Source organism: Anguilla rostrata, chromosome 2, assembly GCF_018555375.3.
Source record: "Anguilla rostrata isolate EN2019 chromosome 2, ASM1855537v3, whole genome shotgun sequence".
In the NCBI taxonomy this organism is placed as follows: Eukaryota; Metazoa; Chordata; class Actinopteri; order Anguilliformes; family Anguillidae; genus Anguilla; species Anguilla rostrata.
The window spans coordinates 33592306-33616129 of NC_057934.1; the positions used below are offsets into that span (position 1 = coordinate 33592306).

At 55.5% G+C, this 23824-nt stretch overlaps 1 protein-coding gene across 1 annotated transcript in view; it reads right to left on the bottom strand.

Moving 5' to 3' along the window:
* Window positions 1-23824, bottom strand: part of LOC135248550 (protein TANC2-like) — a 124576-nt gene that overhangs the window by 86642 nt on the left and 14110 nt on the right. The window contains exons 2-3 of the mRNA XM_064323328.1: window positions 14226-14297; window positions 7622-7804 (exon numbers count right to left, since the gene is read on the bottom strand). Of these exons, the coding sequence (XP_064179398.1) occupies window positions 7622-7804; window positions 14226-14297 (255 nt within the window). The remainder of the gene's footprint in view (window positions 1-7621; window positions 7805-14225; window positions 14298-23824) is intronic.

Here is a 23824-nt window from a genome sequence, read left to right on the forward strand (position 1 = left end):
TCCAGGCCGCTCTCTCTCTCAGCCTTCATCAGTCGCACGTGTCCGACGCAGGGAGCCGCTTCCCGGCACAAACGCTCAATGTCGCCAAAACGGAATTGAGGTATCATTAGACCCGGGAACCGAACCGGCCAAACGCATTGTCGCGTTCGATTTTCACGTCGCTTTTGTTTCCACGTTTCGATGATCCTGGTTGCTGCAGCAGAAAAAAAACTGTACCATAGAACTCACACGATACAGCTACTTGAGGGGGAAGGAGTGGTTGCTGGCAACGGCACGGGCTCTGTAGCTTGACAGCATTCTCCATTATCCAGCAGGAATATTTACCGCTGTTTTCTTTTTACTGCCCCACATCCCTTTATTCAGAAATATACTGAAGCTATATTTTTTTCATACGCTGTGAGTAAAATAAAAGTGGAAATGGCAGGACGCTCAATATCAGACCGCGGGGTCCGTCCACACGGACCGGAACAGCGCCTGCAGCCCAGCAGCCTGCCTAAAAGGCCGGTGAGAGAAACGATGGCGCGGTTGCGACGGATGAGGAGCGGGACGCGCGGAAGCGTACGCGGAGCGACACAGGGAGGCAAACCGCGCGAGGCTCGGCGGTCCCCCCCCCGAACCCCCCCGACCGTTCACCAAAGACCCTTTCACCCCGGGGGCAGACGCACAACATCCCCGCAGTCCAGCCTGTCTTCCTCAAGCGGTCACTGAATACAATGTCTTAAACCGTGATCGATTCCACGCAATTCAATTCCATTTGCATGGCGCTTTTTTACAGAGAACTGTCACAAAGACGCTAAGCCAGATGCTACAGACCAGCAAGCCAAGAAACAGAGCAGAAAGAGCAAACAGAGCAAACAGAGCAAACACCAGGCCTGAACCCCCCAAAATAGCAGGTACAAGGTAAAGTCGCGAGAAAAAATGATTCGGAAGAACCTCGAGAGGAACCCGAATATAGAGGGGGGAGCCCATCCTCCACTGGCTAGCCTGGTGTAAAGTAGCGGTAGAATGGAACGCAGCAGAAATGCTACAAAATTGGTTTATTTGCAGAGACAGATCAACGGGTTTATCGACAGGCTACCGCTTCACCTCAACCGACGTCTGGCTCTCCAAACGGTCCTCCCAAATGTCTGATTCGCCGTCTGACAGCGTCTTCAGCGGCGGGACATAATTCACATTTCACAATCAGCCAGTTTAATGAAAACACACAGACGTGATGCTCGCGCTTCAAGCAGAAACCGTTTGCCTCTTTGATTAACGCTAATGAAACGCGTTTAACGGTACAATCCAATTTGTACGAATGCAGCCCTAATTGTCGGGCAGAACACGAGACAAGCAGCAATTTATCCGGGGCGGTTATGTCATTAGCCGATTTCACTTCCGTTCGATTCGGTAGCCCACAGAGGGGCCCGGTGCCCGAAACAAGGAGGGGCCCCGCAGGGAAGCGGGGCGCGCGTCGTCGTCGTCGTCGTCGCGGCGATCCCCGCCGGTCGCCACGGCGTGAGCCCCCCAGGGTCAGCTGGCTAACCGCGTCCCGTAAAAAAAAAAAGAAAAAGGCAAGCGTCGGGCCGGGATCTGGAGTAGCGCGTTCGCCGCCAGTCACCCCTGGCGTTGATTGACAGCGGGTACGCGACATGCCGCCACCCCGCCGCGGCACGCCGGAGAGCGGCGCTTCGTTTCCGCCAACGCCGACGCGGCGTGAGAGCGACAAACGGAGGGGCTGCGACGCCATGCTGCGGACGCCGGCCCCCTCGGCCCAAGACCCACCACTGAGACGAGGCGCCTCGCCGGAGGACCAGTCTCCGCGGTTACGTATGCAAATCCAGCCGGAGGCGGGACGGCGGTAGGGGAGGCGAGGGGCGGGGGTTAGGGGGTGAAGGTTACGCCCACCCTGCGAACAGAAAGCTGCGCGCACTCGCTCTCGCCTTCGCCACCCTGGCCCTCGCCTTCGCCACTCTGGCCCTCGCCTTCGCCACCCTGGCCCTCGCCTTCGCCACCCTGGCCCTCGCCTTCGCCACCCTGGCCCTCGCCTTCGCCACCCTGGCCCTCGCCTTCGCCACTCTGGCCCTCGCGCTCGCTCCCTAAAAGCCCGTCGCTCTGCTGACGCGCGCTGGGTGAGCCAGGCCTGAGCCCTGGACGCTCAGCGCACCACACAGAGAGCAGAGACAGAGACTCTGCAGCCCACACAGACAAACCGCCAAACCGCCCAGGAAACCACCGCCGCTCTAACGCCAGTGTGTAAGGACCCGTACCCCCCCCCCCCCACCCCCCACCACCCCACCAAAACCCCCACCCCCCTGCCGCTCCGAGCCCCCAGCTGAGGGGCACAGAGAGTGCTGGCAGAGCAGATGGCGGGTAGGGCAAAGGGGACAGAGGGGGAGGGCGGAGGGGGAGGAAAAGGGGGGGGGGGGGGGGCGAGCTCACCGTTCTCAAACCAGGTCCCGCATCCCGCCAGGCCGGAGTAGGGCGCCAGCTCTCCCCCGTCGCCGTCCAGCGACAGCAGCAGCCCGTGCTCTCCTCCCGGCGCCGACCAGCTCATCGGACCCACGGACGGATGCACGGACGGACCCGAGCCGGCACGCGGCACGCGAAACGGAAAAAGAGGTTTTAAAGAAAAAAAAAACCCCGGAGAGGCAGCGAAAGAGAGAGGAGACTCCACCGAGCGCGCCCGGGCGGAGCAGAGCGGAGGAGAAGAGCCCGGCGCCCGCGCGTCTGCCGCGTTCGGCTACACCGAGGCGGAGAGGGAGAGGAAGAGGGAGAGGGAGGAGGAGGAGTAGGGCGCCCGGGCGGCGGCAGCGGCAGCAGTCAGCGAGCGGCCGGGGGGGAGAGAGGGACGCCCGGGGGACGACTCCCCCCGCCGACCGGTCCGCTTTCTGCCTCTTCCCAGCCGCCGAGGAAGAGGAGGATAAAGGTTCCCGCTGGGTGGGTCGGTGGGTGGGGAGGGGGGGCGGAAGGCTGAAGCTCTTTCGCCCCTCTTCTCTTCTCCTGCGTCCGTCCCCGGGCAAGCGTGTGTGCGTGCGCGCGCGAGCGTGTGTGTGTGTGTGTGTGTGTGTGTGTGTGAGAGAGAGAGAGAGCGAGAGAGAGAGAGAGGCTCCACGGAACGAGCGTCTGCCAGTCGGAGCACGGGTCTGGAGCGGATGAATGGTGCAGTGCTGCTGTTGTCATGGCGACCGCAGAGGAGGGAGGGAGGGAGGGAGGAGAGTGGAGGGTGGGTTCGAAAAAAAAAGGAGGAAAAAAAAAATAAAGAGCCGAGTTATTAAAGGGACACTTGCTGTTTATGAGAATCGCTCTGAGTGAGCAAAATCCATAAATGGGAAGCAGTGGGAGGGGCGCAGCTAGCTGAGAGCGGTAGGTCATTGGCTCTGTGACGGATGTACGGCGAGCCCATCGCCCGCCCCCCACCCCCGGCCAACCAGCCCTTTCGTTACCTTTAGACCTCAGACCCTACTGCTGCAGCGTCTGCTTTTCAGAGACCTTTCCCCTCTCTCCGCACATCTCGCTCTCTGGAACAGGGGGTTTCAACCTTTTTTTTCAGAAACAGGGACCCCCCCCCACCCAGACCGTAAGGCATGCAGGGGTCCCCCCATCATAAGTTTAAAAGGCTTCTCATTTTGGAAATACTTTCCGTTATCTATTTATAGTCACTGCGTAACAAATCTGGTCAGGGACCCCCTGCAGTACTCACGAGGGCCCCCGGGGGCCCGCGGACTCCCTGCGGTAAAGCCAGGCTCTACAGGAAGCGGCAGCTTCGTTTAAAAGCCATCGCCGCGGCGCCTAACAGCCGCCGAGGTGTGAGAGAGAGAGAGAGAGGAAGCTCCTGAAGCACAGTGTCCCCAGGGAGAGGCTAATCTCATCCCTCCCCTCCCCTCCCCATCCGAGTGGCAGAACCAACCTCAGAACCGAGAGGCGCTTCAGCCCGGGGGGAAGACGAGCTCGTCAGCAGGCCCACCCGCCTCCGTTCACTGATACGCGACGTGCACGGCCCGCTCACGCCGCCGCTGCCGAGCCCTCAATCTCTCTCTCCTCGTTTCCGGTCCGCGGCGGTGTCCGTCCGCTCCAGCCAGATCTAACCGCGCGGCGCGAGGACCCGAAGGCCTTTCCCCGGCGCGGACCGGCCCGCGCCGCGTCGGTCCGGCTCTCAGCGTCTCAGCACTGAAAAAAAACCGGCCCCGCGGAGCCGGCTGACGGACGCCGGGGAAATGATTTGCTCTCCGCTGCGGCCGCGGCGGCGACCCGTTCTGATCCGGCGACCCGGCAGCTCCGCGTGCGTCAGCTACGCAGACTCCGAGCCCCCGATGTTTCAGGCAGAAAACTGAGCTCCTGAGTCCAGCGGAGTTGGAATACGCATCATGTAAAAAAAAACCATATTGAAATATGAAAACCCAGAAAACCCTCGCGAAATACGTGCCCACGTCAGCGCTCGCCAGCCCCTTATCATCAGGGAGGCCGCGTTCCACGGACGGACTCGGGGAGCAGCGAGCGACCTCTGGCATTCTAGCGAAAAATGAACGCCATTTAGCCCCGTTGCACAAATGTCAGAGCGCAGAATTAGAAGGACGATGGACACAATGGCGCACCTCTGTGGAACAGACGCTCTCACCGCCACAGCGACCGTTATCTCTCCGGTAACCTCAAAAGGAAAGGTTCTGAGGCATGCGCTCGCTAGCTAACGTGCTAACGTGCTAACCATGCCGCCGTTTCCAAAAGCTTCGCACCGGCAGCGGCGTTCGTGTTTCTTTACCTTGCCGCCCGCCTGCTGTGTGCGAATTTTTATAACGAAACGACTCCTTGATTTCCTGAAGGACACGCGTCACAACAAAGTCTCTTGCTACTAGAAGCCAACCTCAAACCAATGCAAGAAATGAGAAAATTCAGTCTGCTCTGACCGCGACAACAGAGAAACCGAAAAGGCAGGCTCTTTATAGGTGGTAAACATTAGAATCTCTGAGTGCTATGGTGTGTGTGTTTTTCCCTCCATTTTCTTTTCTCAAGAGGAAGACAAAAACACCAACTCTCCCTTTGAGGACAGGTACAAGGCTACAGAAAGCCCAGACCCACTTCAGGGCTCAGCTAAAGTTAACAAAGCTAATTATTTAAATGAGATAACGAGCGTTGCCTTTGTGTGCCAATGGAAACAAGGCGGCTTTGATCCCCTGGGTAAAAAAGGAAACCGAGAACAGTGGTGAATCCCACACCTTGAGCCGACAGATCCGGAATGGCGCCCGCTCAGAAAGCCATTTCACGGGCTGCTTGGGAGCAGCTGGGACACCCCTGGGACCCTCCCCCCCGACAGGGAGATTAAATGAGAAGCTCGCTGATTTCCTGAAAAGGTCAGCGCTCTCACACTGTTTTCATTTCCGAGATCCGAGGAGCCAGATAAGACCCGCCCTTTCCCCTTCCCTTCCAGGGGCCCATCGTCACGGCGACGGAGGGGGAGAGGAGAGAGGGTGGGTGAAGAGGTGAGCTGGTGGGTGGAGAGGAGAGAGGGTTGGTGGAGAGGAGAGAGGGTGGGTGAAGAGGTGAGCTAGTGGGTGGAGAGGAGAGAGGGGTGGTGGTGAGGAGAGAGGGTTGGTGGAGAGAAGAGAGAGTGGGTGGAGAGGAGAGAGGGTGGGTGAAGAGGTGAGCTTGTGGGTGGAGAGGAGAGAGGGGTGGTGGTGAGGAGAGAGGGTTGGTGGAGAGGAGAGAGGGTGGGTGGAGAGGTGAGAGGGTTGGTGGAGAGGAGAGAGGGTTGGTGGAGAGGAGAGAGGGTTGGTGAAGAGGAGAGAGGGTGGGTGGAGAGGTAAGAGGGTTGGTGGAGAGGAGAGAGGGTTGGTGGAGAGGAGAGAGGGTGGGTGGAGAGGTAAGAGGGTTGGTGGAGAGGAGAGAGGGTTGGTGGAGAGGAGAGAGGGTTGGTGAAGAGGAGAGAGGGTTGGTGAAGAGGAGAGAGGGTTGGTGAAGAGGAGAGAGGGTGGGTGGAGAGGTAAGAGGGTTGGTGGAGAGGAGAGAGGGTTGGTGGAGAGGAGAGAGGGTGGGTGGAGAGGTAAGAGGGTTGGTGGAGAGGAGAGAGGGTGGGTGGAGAGGAGAGAGGGTTGGTGGAGAGGAGAGAGGGTGGGTGGAGAGGTAAGAGGGTTGGTGGAGAGGAGAGAGGCGGCTCCTTCAGTTCACATGAGGTCAGGAGAGAAGTGAGAGGAGGAGAAGCAGACGGAGAAAAAGAAAGGATGAATGAGAGGAATGGTCAGAAAATGGCAGCCACCTCATTCCATCTGTGAGCCGCGACCAGAGCGCCATGCTGGACCCGCCCGACTCACCCCTCACGCACGCCCCCGACGCACCGCGACCAGAGCGCCATGCTGGACCCGCCCGACTCACCCCTCACGCACGCCCCCGACGCACCGCGACCAGAGCGCCATGCTGGACCCGCCCGACTCACCCCTCACGCACGCCCCCGACGCACCGCGACCAGAGCGCCATGCTGGACCCGCCCGACTCACCCCTCACGCACGCCCCCGACGCACCGGGACAAGCCGCTTAAAACTCTCGCGGGACGGTGTTCAGCGCGCCGGACGCCTGAACGCGCGGGGAACGCCGCGCAGTCCGCGTGAGGGAAAGGGCGGCTTTCCCGGATAACATCGGCTTTCTGCGAATTTCGATTCACAGAATTCGAGGAAACGAGGCCGCCTCTCCGAGCGCGCGCACAAACAGGCGAGGGCGAGGGCGACTGACGGGGCTTCCGCCAGGCGCGGGTGACAGCGTTCAGACCACCGAAGCAGCGTTACATAAACGTTCTCCCCAGCCTCGGCGACGAGAGCGAGGAAAGGGTTAAAGAAGCAACGAAAACAAGACGCTGGCGCACCCTAGTGGTAACAGCTGAGACTGCACACAAAAAAAGCCGTAAGCAGTATGGTACTGTATCACACCTTCACACAGTGCAAAAGATATTATCACTTTGTCTCCGCGCATTTACATCCACACCACTGCTTTTTCAAAATGCCACGAGACAAACATCAGAAACCGTGTCCACAATTTCCCCTCTAATGCACGCTCGGATTCCACATTCTCGGAAGAACTGAGATAACTGTGGTTAGACGTAATTAGTGGTAATGTACGAATGTTCCAGACAGTGTACCGCAGTGCTTCTTTTCATTATTTTTTTTACATTCTTCATGTGAATAAAGCTCTGTTTGCTACTGTGCTCCACAGTCTTGCGACGGCCAGCGGAAACGGTTAGCAGAAGGGCTAGCTTGTCCCGTTCGTGCGGCGATTCACAGCGGGGCGAGGGTCCCCGGCGAGACCGAATCGCCAGATGTCGTAACAGCCATTAGACAGAGAGCACCATTAGCGGAGCCGCCGACTGGCTGGCAGCGCCAGATCCGCCTCGGCTCAGTTCGCGACTTCCACCCGAGCGCTTCCCGCCATATCGACTCATCAACAAGCCAATTATCACAATAATTCCAGATTCCCTCAGGCCGTGTCTAATTGAATTCCAGGAAGAGGCGACCCACTTCCTGACATCAATGGGTTCTTTCCGTTCGGAATCCGTTCCCACCGGTTGCTGAAGGGGGGCGTCTTGAAGCCACCGTGGTGCGAGTTCCCTCAGGGGGGGGGGTGGGGTCGGGGAGGGGCTAGAGGTGGGCGGGACTCATACCTGTGAGCTTCTTCATTGGCTGCAGCCTCATGCTGACGGTCTGGTGCGTGAGCAGCGGGGAGGAGGGCAGCGAGCGGGACACGCCTTCCATGATGCGGATGTGCTGCATGCCTTCGGTCACTGGCAGCGGGGGCGCGGCGTAGTCTCCTTCAAAGGCGCAGTCGCTGTCTGTGGAGCTGCCACCTGCAGGACAGGAGGACACACTGCGCGTTTCACATCCGCTTTAGCTGTCACTCAGAGCTAGTTAAGCTGTCACTCAGAGCTGGTTAAGCTGTCACTCAGAGCTGGTTAAGCTGTCACTCAGAGCTGGTTAAGCTGTCACTCGGAGCCGGTTAAGCTGTCACTCGGAGCTGGTTAAGCTGTCACTCAGAGCCGGTTAAGCTGTCACTCAGAGCTGGTTAAGCTGTCACTCAGAGCTGGTTAAGCTGTCACTCGGAGCTGGTTAAGCTGTCACTCGGAGCTGGTTAGTGCACTCATAGCTGGTTAGCTGTCTCAGCTGGCTAAGCTGTCCTCATGCGCCGGTTAAGCTGTACATCGGAGCTGGTTAAGCTGTCACCCGAGCTAGTTACAGCTGTCACTCGGGGCTGGTTGCTGTCACTCAGAGCTGGTTAGCTGTCACCGGAGCTGGTTAGCTTCCTCAAGCTGGTAAGCTGTCCTCAAGCTGGTAGCTGCCACCTGCGGCCGGTTAGTGCACATCGGCCGTTAGCTTCACATCGCCCTTAAACTGTCACTCAGAGCTGGTTAAGCTGTCACTCAGAGCGGTTAAGCTGTCACTCGGAGCTGGTTAAGCTGTCACTCAGAGCTAGTTAAGCTGTCACTCAGAGCTAGTTAAGCTGTCACTCAGAGCTGGTTAAGCTGTCGCTCAAAGCTAGTTAAGCTGTCACTCAGAGCTGGTTAAGCTGTCACTCAGAGCTAGTTAAGCTGTCGCTCAGAGCTAGTTAAGCTGTCGCTCAAAGCTAGTTAAGCTGTCGCTCAGAGCTGGTTAAGCTGTCGCTCAGAGCTGGTTAAGCTGTCGCTCAGAGCTAGTTAAGCAGTCACTCAGAGCTGGTTAAGCTGTCACTCAGAGCTGGTTAAGCTGTCGCTCAGAGCTGGCTAAGCTGTCACTCAGAGCTGGCTAAGCTGTCACTCAGAGCTGGTTAAGCTGTCACTCAGAGCTGGTTAAGCTGTCACTCAGAGCTAGTTAAGCAGTCACTCAGAGCTGGTTAAGCTGTCACTCAGAGCTGGTTAAGCTGTCACTCAGAGCTAGTTAAGCTGTCACTCAGAGCTGGTTAAGCTGTCACTCAGAGCTGGTTAAGCTGTCACTCAGAGCTGGTTAGGCTGTTACTCAGAGCTGGATAAGCTGTCACTCAGAGCTGGATAAGCTGTCACTCAGAGCTGGTTAAGCTGTCATTCAGAGCTAGGTAAGCTGTCACTCAGAGCTGGTTAAGATGTCACTCAGAGCTAGTAAGCTGTCACTCAGAGCTGGTTAAGCTGTCACTCAGAGCTGGTTAAGCTGTCACTCAGAGCTGGTTAAGCTGTCACTCAGAGCTGGTTAAGCTGTCACTCAGAGCTGTCACTCAGAGCTGGTTAAGCTGTCACTCAGAGCTGGCTAAGCTGTCACTCAGAGCTAGTTAAGCTGTCACTCAGAGATGGTTAAGCTGTCACTCAGAGCCGGTTAAGCTGTCACTCAGAGCTGGCTAAGCTGTCACTCAGAGCTGGTTAAGCTGTCACTCAGAGCTGGTTAAGCTGTCACTCAGAGCTGGTTAAGCTGTCACTCAGAGCTAGTTAAGCTGTCACTCAGAGCTGGTTAAGCTGTCACTCAGAGCTGGTTAAGCTGTCACTCAGAGCTGGTTAAGCTGTCACTCAGAGCTGGTTAAGCTGTCACTCAGAGCTGGTTAAGCTGTCACTCAGAGCTGGTTAAGCTGTCACTCGGACCTGCGGGTACATCTTCGCACGTGAACGAAGCTGCTCTAAAACCCGGCGAAACGCATCCGTTAGCAGGACCCTCCGTTAGCTTAGCGTCACAGCTCGCGCTACATTATACTTCGCCACCTCAGTGCTTAACAGCGGAACCTAAACCACAACTTTCCAGCTCAAGGTCTGCCGGTTTTCAGAAGTCCTGCTGAAAATTCAGGGCTATATTATGTGGTAGAGAGACACCAATTAAAAGTGACCCTCAGATGAACCCACTTGTGACCCTTAGATGAACCTACTTCCTCTGCAACTTAGAGCTGTTGGAACAAAGGGTGGCGGGGGGGGTGGTGGACCAAAATGCAATGAGTTTGAATCAACAATCCCAGAGGATGTGCCCCACAGTCACACACATCACCCCCCCCCCCCCACCACCACCACCACAAAATAAATAAACTTGTTGAGTAAATTCTGAAGAACACATTGGTGTGAGTAGGGATTCCTCTCTGGGCTGTAACGGGGCCATGCTGAATCCCATGCTGACAGGGAGAGGCAGCGTCCGCAATGTTATACGAGCGCCACGGTCAGCCTGGACCTCATCACACCGTCACATCCACCAAAGGGCGCGCTTCATCAAGCTCTTTCCCAAGTAAAATGGCCAGCGTTGTAGCGTTTCAAATTGCCGCAATTTGCGAAGAAGTGATGTCGGCCTGGGTAAATATTCTCTCCAGGAATTCGATCGAGATGGCAATGATATGCTGAATAATTAGCCATCTGCGTTACTTTAGCCGGGCGCACGGAGCTTTCCCCCGGCTCTAAATGGGCCAGGCCCTGATTGCTTTCATCTTCTGAAATGCGCTGTGGTATACTCGGCGCATTACGAGCTGAAATGAAAGCCTCCGATACTCTGGCGAAGCAAGCATGCTTGCTGGGACCTTCAAAAGGTCCTGATCAGCCCGCTGAGATCAAGTCATCTTCAAGAAAATAACGCAAAAATGTGCGCCTTAGCACATCTCAGCACCTAGACAACAGAGAACGGCTTGTAATACACCCACTGTTCTACACCCACACCACTGTTCTACACCCACACCACTGTCCAACACCCACATCACTGTCCTACACCCACACCACTGTTCTACACCCACATCACTGTCCAACACCCACACCACTGACCTACACCCACACCACTGTCCCAAACCCACACCACTGTCCTACACCCACACCACTGTTTTACACCCACACCACTGTTCTACACCCACACCACTGACCTACACCCACACCACTGCCCAACATCCACATCACTGTCCTACACCCACGTCACTGTCCAACACCCACACAACTGCCCTACACCCACACCACTGTCCTACACCCACACCACTGTCCTACACCCACACCACTGCCCTACACCCACACCACTGCCCAACACCCACATCACTGTCCTACACCCACACCACTGTCCTACACCCACATCACTGTCCTACACCCACACCACTGCCCTACACCCACATCACTGTCCTACACCCACACCACTGCCCTACACCCACATCACTATCCTACACCCACACCACTGCCCTACACCCACATCACTGCCTTACGCCCAACTCACTGTCCTACACCCATGCTGCAGTTCCACACCCAGACCATTGTCTTACACCCACACCACTGCCTTACACCCACGTCACTGTCCTACACCCACACCACTGCCCTACACCCACATCACTGCCCTACACCCACATCACTGTCCTACACCCACACCACAGTTCTACACCCACATCACTGTCCTACACCCAATTCACTGTCCTACACCCACACCACAGTTCTGCACCCAATTCACTGTCCTACACCCACACCACTACCCTACACTCACACCACTGTCCTACACCCACACCACAGTTCTACACCCACATCACTGTCCTACACCCACACCACAGTTCTACACCCAATTCACTATCCTACACCCACACCACAGTTCTGCACCCACATCACTGTCCTACACCAACACCACTGCCATACACCCACATCACTGTCCTACACCCACACCACAATTCCACACCCAATTCACTGTCCTGCACCCACAGCACTGCCCTACACCCAAACCACTGCCCTACACCCACATCACTGTCCTACACCCACATCACTGTCCTACACCCACACCATAGTTTGACACCGACATTACTGTCAGACACCCACAGCACTGTCATAGATCCACACCTGGTTCTTATGCCCACACTGTCTTACATTAATAAGACCAATTACATGAAGAAGCTCAATAAACTGCTCAATAATATCCCACAGAACACAATCCACAATATCCCACACAGCACAGCAGGGACATGACCTTTACGCCTATTAGAGGTATTCATATGGGACACTACTGTACTGGCGCAGTTGGAAAATATCATTCATTGAAAGATGGACAGTATCTGCTGTTCCCACTGCTGACAGATTGGGAGTCTCTGCAAGCTGGAGGCTGCCCATCCCTGAAAAAGCTCCACCAGCAGCTGAAGCGTTTCGCAATCTCTGCTACACCCTCCAAATCCATCCCAGTTTTCACTGAGGGTGTGAACACCAGAGAGGGACAAAGAGCCAAGAGTGAGTCCTCCATCCCCAAACCAGCCTCACAGGAGGGTTTCAGAACGGAACAGCGGGACACGCAGAGATGGTGGGGGTGCTGGGCGGGGGGGAGGGGGTAGGGGGATGGGGGGGCAGGAGTTGGGCATGGGCTGTAGAGGAGAGACTGGGCTTCCAGTGAGAGAGCAGTGGAGCTTCTGCATCTGAAATGAGAGAGCTTCAGAGAGGGAGATGGGCCCACGTGGTCGCTGAGGCGTGGGGGGGGGGCGACCGCCGGTGCGCCGGCGCTACTGGAGGCAGAGAGGAGCATGTGGGCGTCTGTCTGCGATGCCAGCCCTCAGCCAGGAAACACAATGTTCTCTCAGAGTTGCACGTGTTGCCCTGCGTGAGGCGTGCAAAAACCTGGGCTACGCAAAGAAAAAAAAAATGCACAGGGAAAAATCGGGACTTGTCTCGACTGCCGCCTCCCACCGTACATCACTAGCCAATCTCAGGCTTCTGGGACCCGCACGAGCCAATGGCGACGCAAGCTACTGTCCACACGCTCGCGAGCAGACAAGCTGGAGCTGGAAACGCATTAACGTAATGACGGATGACGATGCCGGGGGCAAAGGCGTATCTCAATTCGCGAGTGTTCAGCTACCCGAGTCCGTAAGTCACGTGACCACGCCGACCAGACCACCTGTCAGCCAGCGCCGCACGCAGCAGCTGCTGGGGGGGGGGGCGGCGGGGGCAGCTCCCGTTTCCAGCAGGTGTTTGTCTGGACATGCGGCCGCTGGCATCGCCAGGCCTGCTCTTCAGCCCGGGCGCGGCCGCCCCGGTCGCTGCTCAAATGCGAGAGCTGCGCGACTTCGGGGAAACACCAGATGAGGAAAAGCACAGACGCAGCCCTGCGCTTGTAAACCGCAGACGCAGCCCTGCGCTTGTAAACCACAGACGGGTGAGGAGGAGGGTATTCTCATTAAGGCGTCTCAGGGGAGTCTGCTCCCCCTGGTCCTGGGACATGGCCCTGAGTGCTTTTCTGGGTCGGCTGCAGATATCAATGGGAACTCCCCCCCCCCCCCGCTGTCCAGGAAGCTCCTGCAGAACGCTTCAGCAGGTCCGGCCCGAGGAGGGGGGGTTCCACGCCGGGCCGCTTCCAAAATTCGGAACGCCCCAGCGGCGACCCCTTCCTCCACATTGTGACTGCAATGTGGCAGAAGTTTAGGCGCCCTGGGCGGAATACCAGCCCCGCTAAAAAACCGTTGGTAGCACACTGGTACCCGTGCCTACCCCTTGGCAGGTTGCCATGGCGAACACATCAGCGCGTTCGTGCGATGACAGCCAGGTCCGGGGCTCCAGCTGCCGACGACATCACGGCGGCTTAATGAACAGAGTGGTTCGAGGAAAACATTCGAAAGCGACCGCGGGGTGAACCCCTTGATAGGGATCGATTCCATCGACGGTCAAAAGTGCAGAGGACCACGGTACCGTAACTATGTCTGAACTTCCGGCCAAAGCACACTTGAACTTTGACCAGGAAAACAAAGGCAGCGTCCGTACATTATTAAAAATACCTTATTGTCGACGTAAAATGTAAATATTTGGACAGATATAGCTGTTGGAAAAACACAGTATTTCAGACTTCAAAAAACAGTCAACAATGCCTTATTTATTTACTTTTGCAGTCGCTCGCCCAGCTTATATTTTAGAAACGATGCATTCACACAGCTGGATATTTACTGAAGCAATCCGGGTTCATGACCTCGCTCAAGAGTACGACAGCAGTGCCCTACCTTGTATCTATTCAAACCGCCCTCCAACAGACCTATAGAGCTTGAGCTCGACTGTATGCTTCCACAGGCACAGTAAAAAAAATGCCCTGCTGTAAGTCGACACTACTGGAAATCACCAGGACGGCTGTTCCACCGCAGATGAAGGGGCGAAGCGGACAGGCATGAGCAGGAGACCGCAGAGCGGGGTGCTGCAGGACTGGGAGGAGCTTAACTCGGCAACTGGGGGCCGAGAGGAATTCATAAGCGGGAAAGGAAGACATGGGGACTGGAGGAAAAGAGAAATGGTGGCAAAAGCGGGGGGGGGGGTGGGGGGGCAGGGCAGGGAGAGGAAGTTTTGGGGAGGAGCTGCCCCCCGTTCCGGCTCCTACCTTGCCCGGCGTGGCTCAGTCGGGGGTCTACATGGGGCGGCCGGAGCTCCGCAGGATCCTCGCTCCCACCATCTGCGGACGAGGGGCAGAGAGAGTGACAGAGTGAGCCCGGGGCGGCGCACGGACCGAAGGCTGAACGGACAGGACCGCCGCGGCCGGCGGGTCCACCGGGAGCAGAGGCCCTCCGCTCCGGGCCTGTGTGGACACCCCAGTGGGGCGGAGCGCCTGGGCGAGGGTACCTCCGCTCCGGGCCTGTGTGGACACCCCGGTGGGGGCGGAGCACCCGGGCGAGGGTACCTCCGCTCCGGGCCTGTGTGGGCACCCCGGTGGGGCGGAGCGCCTGGGCGAGGGTACCTCCGCTCCAGGCCTGTGTGGACACCCCGGTGGGGGGCGGAGCGCCTGGGCGAGGGTACCTCCGCTCCAGGCCTGTGTGGACACCCCGGTGGGGGGCGGAGCTCCTGGGCGAGGGTACCTCCGCTCCAGGCCTGTGTGGACACCCCGGTGGGGGGCGGAGCTCCTGGGCGAGGGTACCTCCTCCACCAGCCCCGTCGCCTCCGAGTCAGCGGGTGGTCGGGGCTCGCCCATCCAATTGGCTAGCTCCGCAGCTGCCAGCAAGGGCGCCGTGGGGAGGACTAGTCAGACTCCCACCCCCTAAATCTAACCCCAGTGTCCCAATGCTCTACTCTGGCCAGACGGTTGGCCTGACTGGCCGTGTGGAAAGGCGTTCTCCACACTCTGGTAGGATTTGCATGCACCTTGGGTACACACGGCTAATAATATACCGATCAAATTACAAAGTACAAAGTGTATTGACCAGAGCCCCCCCTCACGCAGAATTAGCCACGGTGGAGGAACAGGGAGGTCGATAGGTCTCCCCAGGGGCTGTTTGCAAAGCTGAGCCTCACTGATGAGGACCAGGTTATACAGGGCTCCATAAGACCACTCATCTGAGGGAAGGAAATGGACGACTGAGAACTGAAGTTCCAAAGACACAGCTGCAGAGCTTAGCGCCAGGACAAATACGCACTCCATCTTAAATCCCTCCGATATTAGAACCTTGTCAGTTTAGTTTCAATTTCGAACATCCTCTTTCGCACACATCACCACACTCAAAATAATTATGTAAATATATACGAACATCCACATCAACATTCACACACACTGACAGACGCATACGCACAAACACAGACATCCACATCCACACACACTGGCAGACACATGGACACAAACACGCAGACAGACAAATCCAGACACACACTGACAGGCAGTCACATGCACGCAGACACACACAGTGAACTGCTCAGCTGGTCAACAGGCAGACATTAGTAGCATTAGCTATGTGTCCCACGAGCCAGCGATTAGACAGAGATCCGGGACTAATGCATGTCATACAGTCAGGTTTGCACGCAGTACAGTCAACCGCATGACAACCGCATTAGCTAGCTCTGCTAGAAGCAGGCAGCAAGACATCTGTTTACTCTGGTTAGCAAGCGAACGAGCGTGCCCGTGCGTACGCGAACAGGCGACTGTAACTGATTACCGGCAGCAGACGTAAGGAAACGGTCAGCGTCAGTCGGCACAACTTGACATGGGGTTTCGTGGCTGATTCTCCATCCACAACGCGATCAACCGAGGAATAACAAACTGACAACTCTGTGACTTGTTAGTGCGCCCTTAATCTTACCGGCGCAATTTCCCGTGTCTGTCTGCAACGCAGCCGTGCTGCAGACTAGCGCGATGCTCTGAACGCGGCAGCGAGCCCCGACGCTCATCCAACCCCGGCAGCGTCCTCTTTCCTCTTTTCAAGCGTGTGCAAGACTGCAGACTGTTCAGGAATCCGACGAAACATGGCCCGAATCCAAAATATGCGTACGAATAACAACTTCGCCACAGTGCCCTCAGAGCACTTAAAAAAAAAAAAAAAAAAGCAGATAACGTTGTCACCGAGCCCAACGCGTTTTATTAGAAGGCAGGGCTCGTTCAGGTATGTTCAGGCAGGGAGAACGGCTCCACGCCACCTCCCTCAACCCGCCTCGCTAAAGGTCAGACGCAGTGCAGCGACTGCCGCTCGACACGAGCGTGCTGACATCACAAAAACGACAAAACGCTGCCGTGAAACGTACCTCCGATAAACGCTATTTCGATCGAGCCAAAATACTCTCGGGTTACTCTCGGACATCCAGCAGGAGGCTCGAATCACAGATCGAGTCGGGGAAATGTTACGAGACCACTGCTGCAGCTACCAGGGATCCGCTCGCCATTTACTGTGGCCAATTAACATCCGTTCACTGCTAAATCAATAACGTTTGGCCATTAGGTATGGTCACATATAAAGCCAATTAATGGTGGACAATAACAGTCCATCATAGCAGACCCACGATCCATCCTAAGCTAAGCTAACGGGCTGCAAGCTTAAATAAAACTTAAAATTACCTCGTAAAAAAACATTATAAGGAATTTATGTTCCTCGTATAAATCAGAAAATCAAGGTGCATGATAATAGTGACATAGGAAAATCGATGAAGAACGGTTAGTTTAGCTACCTCTGCTGGACTTTTTCACTCGGCTCTTACGCCAGACCGAGCACAGCTCGGGAGCCACTGTACGAACTCACTGTCTGCACACGCCGCAGCAGAACGAGCGCGACGGAAACAATAAGTTCTTTAGCGTGCCACGCTCGATAATTTCAAGCGATAGCACGACTTCCGTTTCGGTTAATAATAAAAAAATTAAAAAAATACATCAAAGTTTATATTTCGCTTAATTTGTTCCTCGGTTTCTAATAAACGGTTTGGTTCACTGTTCACATTTCGGCACATTTTCAGGAAGGTTCCCTGTTGTTCTGCTGTGTTTGTTGTCCCGGTACGTGTGTGCGGGTGTAGCGCAGTAGCGTGGTGTGCGCTGAAGGATGAGTCCGGTGCGGGTGTCTGTGTGTGGGGCTCCTGGGAAGATGGTGTCGCTGCACACGGTGTGGAACAGGTCAGAGTGAGTGAGTGTGAGTGTGTTTCTGTCTGTCTGTGTGTGTGTGTGTGTGTGTGTGTGAGAGTGTGTTTGTGTGCGTGAGTGTGTTTGTATTTCTGTGTGTTTCTGTGTTTGTGTGTGTGCAGGGCACGGCCCTCTTAAAGCACCGCTGGTGAGTATTCAGCTTGAATAGGGGGATGTGATTGGCTCGCGGCCTGTCACTCCTGGCCGTAACCGCGCGGTGACGACCGCCTCTTTCCGACCTCCGTGCCCTGTGGCTCTCCTAAACGGGGCCGCCCACAGGAAGTGCAGCTCCGAGCCCGCGACGCTGGACCGGAAACAGAAAGGGACCCGCAGAGCGCCCGCCCGCCTGCCCGCCCGCTCCTACCCCGGCTCAGACAGGGGGCCCGCGCTGCCGTTTCCATCCTTCCTCTCCTCTCCTTCACCTTCGGTGAAGCTCGCCTCTCCGAGCCTCCCCCCGTTCGGTCACGTGACCCGCCCTCTCGCTCAAGAGCTCCCGTTCGGCCGCGCCGTTCTGCAGGACGAGGCCGCTGTGCGCGCAGCGAGCAGCTGCGCACAGCCAGGCCCCCTCCTGCCTTCCGTCAGCAGCTGGAACCGCACCGCTCCCGACAGCCGCGGAATCCCCCCCGCGTCCCACAGAGACCGCTCGCCGCGGGCCGAGGCACGCGGACCGCGGAGGGCCAAAGGGAGAACGTGTCCTCGCTCGTCAGACAACATCGCTAATTTCTCCCAAATTAAGAATTAGACATTCGTGAATTGAATCATCGCCAAGTAGTGCCGCAGTCGATATCGTTTTATTTGCTGGCCCAAGCGATACAGTAAATGCTATTAGCGTAAGCAGATATTTTCACCGTTGGTGAGACGGACGCGCTCTAAAGTATTTTTGAGCTGAGGGGCCGTAGCGACGGTGAGATCCTCCGCGCGCAGAGGCAGTTATCTGTTAAACGGCAAGGCTGCCCGATTACTCAGTGAATATTCGTTTCCAGCGGTAAATCCACGTTCAATGAGAGAGGGAGAAAAGAAAACTACTACGTTGTGTGCTTAGCTAGCTAGATACCGTATGTAGCCTATGTGCCACACGGTCTGGCCCGGCAGGCTAAGGAATCCCTGTTAATACCCCAAAACTGGACCCCTCACCCTTACATGTGTATTAGCTTAATCAAAGCCAGACCAAATGAATACCCGTGATGACAAACACACACACACACACACACACACACACACACACACACACACACAGTTAGTTCATTAGCGCAGAAAATCTCACGCACACACAGAGCTGTGTGATACCGCACGTGTGCATGCATAAATACATATCTGGCCAGTGTACATGTTTAATTTGCGTCTCCTTGATCAAACATAAAAGCTCCTTGTAGAAATCTCTCTCTTCACAAACCTGTGTGGCCCCTTCAGGTAAGCTATCGCATATTCTAATTACCCACCACAACAGCCATACGAAAACTGACTGTCTGTTTAGTCAAGTGCACTCGTAGCAGTTCTCCTACATCAATCATCTCCTGTTCAGTTCTCAATCAAAGTCCCCTGCCAAACTCACACACACATCACACACACACCACATGCCCGCCCGGGCACACACACACAGACAAAGGGTACAAAAAACAGCTTCCAGGCTTCAATAGCACCATATTTTTCTTTACAAACACATTTTAGAAGAGACTCAAATGTTCAAATCGTTTTGCAGACGGCACTGAAGCGCAGACGGGTTTCCCTTCCCTGTTTCTCGGTGACGTACAGCACGCTGTCACACAGTAAACCCTCACAGTGCACTACCTCGACTGAAAATTTGCCGACACCTACCTTCCACCATCAAAAAACCCCCTGAATAAGCATTGAGATGTTCAAAGACGTTCTGTTCAAAGATCTCCAACTCACACGACTGTCCCGTGACGGCTGAAAGGCGTGCCTAAAATCGCTGGCGAGGTCCTGACGGAGCGGGACCCGGACCCCAGGCTGCTACTGGCCGGCGCGAGCGTCCCGCAGGAAGAGCGGGGCTCTGACTTCCTGCCGGCCGGGACAATGGGTCGGTCACGCCGCCGGCCCCTTCCGCTCCCTCACGCGCACACACACACACACACGCGCGCGCCTGGACGTCCACGCCATCGCGCATGTGAGTGTGTGTGTCTATGGGCAGAGTCCTCCAAAAGCATGGAGAGAGGAGGAATGAGTGTGTGTGTGTGTGTGTGTGTGTGTGTGTGTCTACGGGCAGAGCCCTCCAAAAGCATGGAGAGAGGAGGAATGAGTGTGTGTGTGTGTGTGTGTGTGTGTGTGTGTCTATGGGCAGACCCCTCCAAAAGCATGGAGAGAGGAGGAATGAGTGTGTGTGTGTGTGTGTGTGTGTGTGTGTCTACGGGCAGAGCCCTCCAAAAGCATGGAGAGAGGAGGAATGAGTGTGTGTGTGTGTGTGTGTGTCTATGGGCAGAGCCCTCCAAAAGCATGGTGAGAGGAGGAATGAGTGTTGAGTGTGTGTGTGTGTGTGTGTGTGTCCTCGGGCAGAGCCCTCCAAAAGCATGGTGAGAGGAGGTATGAGTGGTGTGTGTGTGTGTGTGTGTGTCTACGGGCAGAGCCCTCCAAAAGCATGGAGAGGAATGAGTGTGTTGTGTGTGGTGTCTAGGCAGAGCCTCAAAGCAGGAGGGAGAATGAGTGTGTGTGTGTGTGTGTCTACGGCCAGAGCCCTCCGAAAACATGAGAATTGTAGAGTGAAATTTGTTTTTTTGTCTATTTACATACTTAGGGCATTCGGAATTGAGATCAAATGAGACAGAAGTAGACAAACTGCTTTGATTTCATGGTATTTACATGTTTTGCCATTTTACAGAAACGGCTGTTTTTTGGTTGCGTCCCCCATTTTCAGTTCATTTTGAATTCACAACCTATGCGTCCAGCATTTAAACTGAGTAACACCCAGCCCCTCGATCAGCATCCCTTACATATATACACACACACACGGGGTTTTAACCACAGCATCAACCTACACACACTCGCTCATCTGGGAGTGTGAAACCACTGAAACTACAATTCCTCATACAATGTGTGTGTGCGTGTGTATGCACATCACACTCCCACTTAATAGGGGTGCTGGGTCAATAGGAATGATCCACATTGAAATGTAGCCCATACTGCTTGTTTGTGCCACTGGCTGATAACCTGTATTCATTATAGAGAGCTCCGACAGCCTGTATTCTGCTCTAACACAGAAGAAACTGTAAATCCTTACTGCCTGTGTGTAATCCTGCCAACCTCTGCCCAACACACAGACACACACACGCACACACACATGTGCACACACACACACACACACACACACACACACACACACGCACACCCACACACACACACACAGACACACACGTACACCCACACACACACAGAGACATACACACGCACACACAGACACACACACGTGCACACCCACACAGACACACACACGCACACCCACACACACATGTGCACACACACAGACACACACGCACACCCACACACACACACACACACGCACACACACACACACAGAAAAAAGGAAGCAGTCAGCAACCTGCTTGTCTCTCACGGCTCAGCCACTTCAGGCCAGATGCAGGTGTGTATAAAATGGCAGGTGTGCACGCCAGCCCAGACAAGCAGGTCTGATAATCAAATAAGTGTCGCATGCAGCGCCTCTCGTGTGCCCGGGGGCAGCAGCAGGGCCCTGTCTGTGCCTGTCCCGTACCGCGAAGCCTCCCTCCTTCACTGCTAATCAGGGCCCCCAAAACCGCCAGGTCCTTCACTGCGGGAAGACGAGGCTGAGGGGAAAAAAGAGGAAAACGAGCTTCCGGCTGCGATGGCGGACCAGTCGCCTGCGGCGACAGGGTTCCCATGGGGACGGGGGGGAACAGGATGGTGACGAGCGTGCGGCTTTGCGAGGCTTTCTGCCACTTTGAACGGGATCCTCCAGCGCGTTCCGAAGGACCCAACCTGCCGCCGTTCGGAACAGCGCCGACGCGATTCGTCCAGCTGACAGACAGACGGCGGCGGAGAGCGAGCGGGCCGGCAGGGCAGGGCCGCGCGGCGGCGTGGGCGGGCACGAGAGGGAGCGTGGGAACACGGGCGGCCTGACGTCGATGGCAGAGACGCGCCCGGGGACACCGACAAGGGAACAGAAAAAAAATCCCCCTTATCCCCCCCCCCCCCCACCGGAGCCCTGAATGTCGGAGAGGAGGCTTGAACCCAGCGCCAGGGCAGATTCCGGAACTTTCCGGCACGTTGTCAGGATGATTTTTCTAATTACGGAGAACAGAGCTTTTCGTAATAAGTTCTGGGCTCGGAGGACGGCGCCTCTGGCTCGCCCCGCCTCCCCCGTATCGCGGCAAAGGGAACCGCGAGGTGCTCCAGGCGAGTGACTCCCCGCTGACACGAAGCAGGGTTCAGCCAGAGTTGAGTGCCGTGTTGCGCTTTCCCAGCGGTGCCTCGGGGGGGATAAACAATCGTATTAAAACAAAACGAGGGGCGACGCCGCTGTTCTCTCCCGCCACGTTGGGCGAGCTGTAATGGAAGCTGACTGATCTGGCAGCGCTAATGCTCGGTAGCTGGTAGCGCTAGTGCTCGGTAGCTGGTAGCGCTAATGCTCGGTAGCTGGTAGCGCTAGTGCTCGGTAGCTGGTAGCGCTAATGCTCGGTAGCTGGTAGCGCTAGTGCTCGGTAGCTGGTAGCGCTAATGCTCGATAGCTGGTAGCGCTAATGCTCGGTAGCTGGTAGCGCTAGTGCTCGGTAGCTGGTAGCGCTAATGCTCGATAGCTGGTAGCGCTAATGCTCGGTAGCTGGTAGCGCTAATGCTCGGTAGCTGGTAGCGCTAATGCTCGATAGCTGGTAGCGCTAATGCTCGGTAGCTGGTAGCGCTAATGCTCGGTAGCTGGTAGCGCTAATGCTCGGTAGCTGGTAGCGCTAATGCTCGGTAGCTGGTAGCGCTAGTGCTCGATAGCTGGTAGCGCTAATGCTCGGTAGCTGGTAGCGCTAATGCTCGGTAGCTGGTAGCGCTAATGCTCGATAGCTGGTAGCGCTAATGCTCGGTAGCTGGTAGCGCTAATGCTCGGGAGCTGGTGGCGCTAATGTTTGGTAGCAGATAGCTTTCGAAATGCTGTTACACGCTGATGGTAAATACAAGAGTTAGAGATTAACCTTGAAAAAGATGTCACAACTAAATGTGTTGCAGATCCAGTCTTCCTAAAACAACAATATAGATTTAGCATTTTGAGGTTCAGGTGGTTAACACACATCAAATCATCATTTCTTTGTTATCTGTTTCCACCTTTTTTTAACTTGTTTTCCGGTTTTGCAGGAGTCGACGAATCCATGGTGGTTGTTTTAAAATTTTCCCGGAACAGAATGGCCATCTGTGGCTTTTCCATCGCTGTAGCCATGCCCAATGACGCAACCATCTGTGGCACCAAAGGAACGATTACGGTAAGGTGATATAGGACCAGTTTCACAGACACAGAGTAAGGCTAGTTCTGGACTAAACTGAGTTTTGTATAGTCTCTTTTCAAAATTGAATTTAGTCTAGGATTAGACTTAATCTGTCTGTGAAACTGGCCCATAATGTTTTAATCGCTTAATATTAAATAAGAACTATATTCTTTCAAAGATAAGATGTAACCAAAAATACTTCTCAGAGAACAGAAAGTTAAGACACAATGCTTACATAAACTAACATCAGTATTTACTGTGATGTTATGCTTTTATAACCATCATGCATGTTTGAAGCCGTTTTCTCAGGACGATCCGGGTGTGTCCTTCACACGACGTAGCAGGCCGGCCCCTTTCTGTTCATTCAGCGGGGGCTGGGGGGGAGCCGACCGCGTGAATCACCGCGCGCGTGCCCCGTTCGCCGTCCTGCCCCTTTTCAAAGGCCAGGGTCAGCTTTGCCTAGATTAACGACCGGAGGACTGCCCGGACGATGAGGACGACCTGCGGCTCGGGCCGGCTGACAGTCAGACCGCTCTGATGGAGCGTGGGCACGGTGAACACAGCAGCCGTTTGTCAGCTGTTGTGTTAGCGAGCGTGACAGGACAAAGACAATGCTGTCAGCTCCTGCGCAATGTTACCCTGAGAAAGTGCCTGACTGCTCCGGTTGCGCTATTCCCAAAGGATGCTGGGAATACAGCAAATCCCTGTGGTAAATTCCAGCATAATGCAGGTATTCATGGCTGCCAGTGGCTTTGAGCAAAGCCAGCACTTTTCTCAGAAGTTCCCGTAGCTCAATATCCAATCCTTCCATACATTAACAGTGTAGATGCCTTCGCATAAATATCGTATCGCATGCACACGCACACATGAATATCAATAAACCCACACACATAAGCCTGTGACTGTCAATGAAATACAGAGTGAAGACGGGTTATGGGGATCAGCTTTGGGGGCAGCAATGCTCCAGTGCATCATGGGAGAGAATGTTCAGAGGAGCTGATGGCACTGCGGAGGCTGCGTTCTGCTCCAGGTTAAACTCCTGGGAGGTAGTGCAGGCAGCTGAGTGAGGCTGTGTGACTGTGTGTGTGTGTGTGTGTGTGTGTGTGTAAGAGAGAGAAAGTGTGTGTGTGTGTGTGTGTGAGAGAGAGAGAGAAAGTGTGT